The sequence below is a fragment of the Tarenaya hassleriana genome, unplaced genomic scaffold, assembly GCF_000463585.1.
Source record: "Tarenaya hassleriana unplaced genomic scaffold, ASM46358v1 Cleome26, whole genome shotgun sequence".
Classification (NCBI taxonomy): Eukaryota; Viridiplantae; Streptophyta; class Magnoliopsida; order Brassicales; family Cleomaceae; genus Tarenaya; species Tarenaya hassleriana.
Genome location: NW_010965869.1, coordinates 2,167,451 through 2,170,463, shown reverse-complemented (window position 1 = coordinate 2,170,463; position 3,013 = coordinate 2,167,451). Strand labels below are relative to the sequence as shown.

Sequence of the window (3,013 nt, the reverse complement as noted above, 5' to 3'; positions counted from 1 at the left end):
ACGCATATATATATATATATATATATATATACACAATGAATATAATAAAATTAGGGTTACGTTTATTTCTTCCGTCTTCAACTTTTTTCCAATAAATTAATTTGAGTATGGTGCCCACTCTATTCTAACATTTCACCCAAAAAAAAAGTGAGGTCTACGCCGATCCAATTTGTGTTGGCTCATACTATATAATTAGGGTTTCCGTTGGAACTATATCCTCGCCAAAATTTTCTCAAGCAATTAATTAAAACCGTCGGGTTAAACGTCTTTGAAATAATTAAGTCAATGCTGAATCATCTGGATTACAGAAATCATATAGTATAAGGTCTAGGCTCTCTCTCTCTCTCTCTCTATATATATATATATATATATATATATTATATATATATATACCTGTTAAGAGCGTACCATATTTTTTGACGTCACACTTGCAAAGTGAGGCACGGGTTTGGTATAAAGCTCACATATATCCTTTGCTCATAAGACGAAAATCAAGTGTTATGGTTTCTTTACTCGAAAAAAAAAGTCTTTCTTTGAGGAAATGAACGAAATCTTAGTTTAATCGTCGCCTAGTTTTATGCTTTCTTCAACTCTTGCATAGGATGTAGTCCGAATGCATACAATTAGCCCGTTCTTTCTTCTACATTTATTCTTTGATGGATTGATGTATATATCATGAATCGAAACAAGGAGGAGATGCGAAACGGAACACCGAACTCGAGTGTGGTTATGGCTCACGACCCGAACGAGTCACTGGTCGTGCCGAATCGGATGGGAAGGCTCGATTTTCAGGAGATCCCTAAGCCCCCACCCGTCAACAGACGTGAGAGACTACACTCCTTATTATATTGTGTGTGTGTTTTTTTTAATAATTAAAGTGGGTTTAGATTTGTTATCATTTTAATTTGTTTGTTTGTGCTATATATGGGTTTTGTATATGAACAGTTCCGGAGAAGAGGCCGAGAGTGCCATCTGCTTACAACCGCTTCATGAAGTAAGTAATAAGCAGTATGTAATTATTGCATAAAAGTCGCCCTAATCATATAATTAATTATAAATCACTCCAAAAAAAGGGGAAATATTTATATGAGTGAGTAATAATAATATAATATATGTGGATAGGGAAGAGATTCAACGTATAAAGGCAGGAAATCCGGATATCAGCCATAGAGAAGCCTTCAGCGCCGCCGCCAAAAACGTAATGCCACACAAACATTCTTCTTCATCGTTCGTGATATTACGTATGCATGCGTCATGTGTGTAATTGATAGATTTTTTAAAACCAATTCCAATATGATATATATATATATATACACATATATTATAATTATCTATACATGCATAGATATTCTTAATAGTGATTGATATATGTCATGTATTAATGTAGTAAACCATAAAGTGAGATAGGTGTCTAGTTCAACGTTTCTCGATCGTAGACTTGGTTGGTAACACTATATATACTTTTGTTGTAACATAAATAAATAAAAAACGTAAATGTTGAAACGAGGAAACAAATATATATTTAAGAAGATTGAAATTGATTGGAAATGATTACGAGGATGATTGAGAGAAATTAAAGACACAAAATCAATTAACAAATAATGATAATTGTGTCAATTATCTCTTAATTTATTTGTTTCCATCATATATTATTTCTTTGTAAATTTCTTTCTTTAATTATTTTATAGTTGTTTCTTATAAATAGATGAGTTATTCTCATTGTAAAATAACAAGAAGAAGAGATGTAGTAATAATAGTGTTCTTTATTTTATTTTTCTCTTCTATTCTCTCTTTTTAATTTCCGTATTTTATTTTTCAATATGGTATCAGAGCCTGGTTACAATCTAATCTATATATTTTCTTAGTTTTTATTTTCTACTCTCTTTATTTTTGAGTTCTTAATATTCATATATCCAAGTGGTTTGAAATGAAGCAAAATCCAGAATCAAACGAGTTGCTATGACAAAAGGAATCAAAACCACAAAAAGCTCCAAGATCAAGCGAAGTGCTATGACAAAAGGAGATAAAGGCAGAATTCCATGATCAAGCGAACTGATTTGAAGATGGATCAAAACTCTCAAGAACCTGATTGGTATCTATGGATCATTTTATTAACAATGAATTACTCATCGAATTTTTGAATTATTTCAGGTATTCTTTCCAAGATTGACTTTTTGCATTATCTCTAAGTCAATCTTGAGAGGGAATGTTGAAATGAGGAAACAAATCTATATTTAAGAAGATTGAAATTGATTGGAAATGATTACGAAGATGATTGAGAGAAATTAAAGACACAAAATCAATTAACAAATAATGATAATTGTGTCAATTATCTCTTAATTTATTTGTTTCCATCATATATTATTTCTTTGTAAATTTCTTTCTTTAATTATTTTATAGTTGTTTCTTATAAATAGATGACTTATTCTCATTGTAAAATAACAAGAAGAAGAGATGTAGTAATAATAGTGTTCTTTATTTTATTTTTCTCTTCTATTCTCTCTTTTTAATTTCCGTATTTTATTTTTCAATAGTAAATACGTGCAGTGGGCCCATTTCCCTCACATACACATACACTTGGGTCTAATGCCTGATCATCCGCCCATGAAGGCTAACGTGCGCCAGCAGGTACAACAAAAATGTTTCATATAACAACAATTATTAAATTCTTTATAAAAAAAAATTTGACATGTATTTAGCGTTGCAATTATTCTATTTGAAGGAAGGAGAAAATGCGGTGGTGAGGAGAGAAGGGTTCTATGGCTGATATGCTGTTAATGCAGGCCTAATGTGCCTGTGACTATATATATACATATATATATATATATATATATATATATAAATTAAGTAGCATATTAATCATAATCAAAACGTGTGATTTAGATGATTTTTTTTAAAAATCTATATAACAATTAGGGGACTCGTCGTGTTATCTGCTTAATCTCGGATTTAATTTGGTGTGGAGATTTTCTTCAGGTGCTTAAGCCTCGAATTTGTTGTTACGTTGGCCTAT

General features: G+C 30.9%; 1 protein-coding gene across 1 annotated transcript in view; it reads left to right on the top strand.

Annotated features, from left to right (window-relative positions):
- The window catches only part of LOC104817012 (axial regulator YABBY 3), a 3,247-nt gene extending 480 nt beyond the window's left edge, over positions 1 to 2,767 (top strand). Inside the window, exons 3-7 of the mRNA XM_010546068.1 lie at positions 691 to 823; positions 946 to 994; positions 1,123 to 1,198; positions 2,548 to 2,628; positions 2,723 to 2,767. Of these exons, the coding sequence (XP_010544370.1) occupies positions 691 to 823; positions 946 to 994; positions 1,123 to 1,198; positions 2,548 to 2,628; positions 2,723 to 2,767 (384 nt within the window). The remainder of the gene's footprint in view (positions 1 to 690; positions 824 to 945; positions 995 to 1,122; positions 1,199 to 2,547; positions 2,629 to 2,722) is intronic.
- Positions 2,768 to 3,013: the final 246 nt, after the last annotated feature.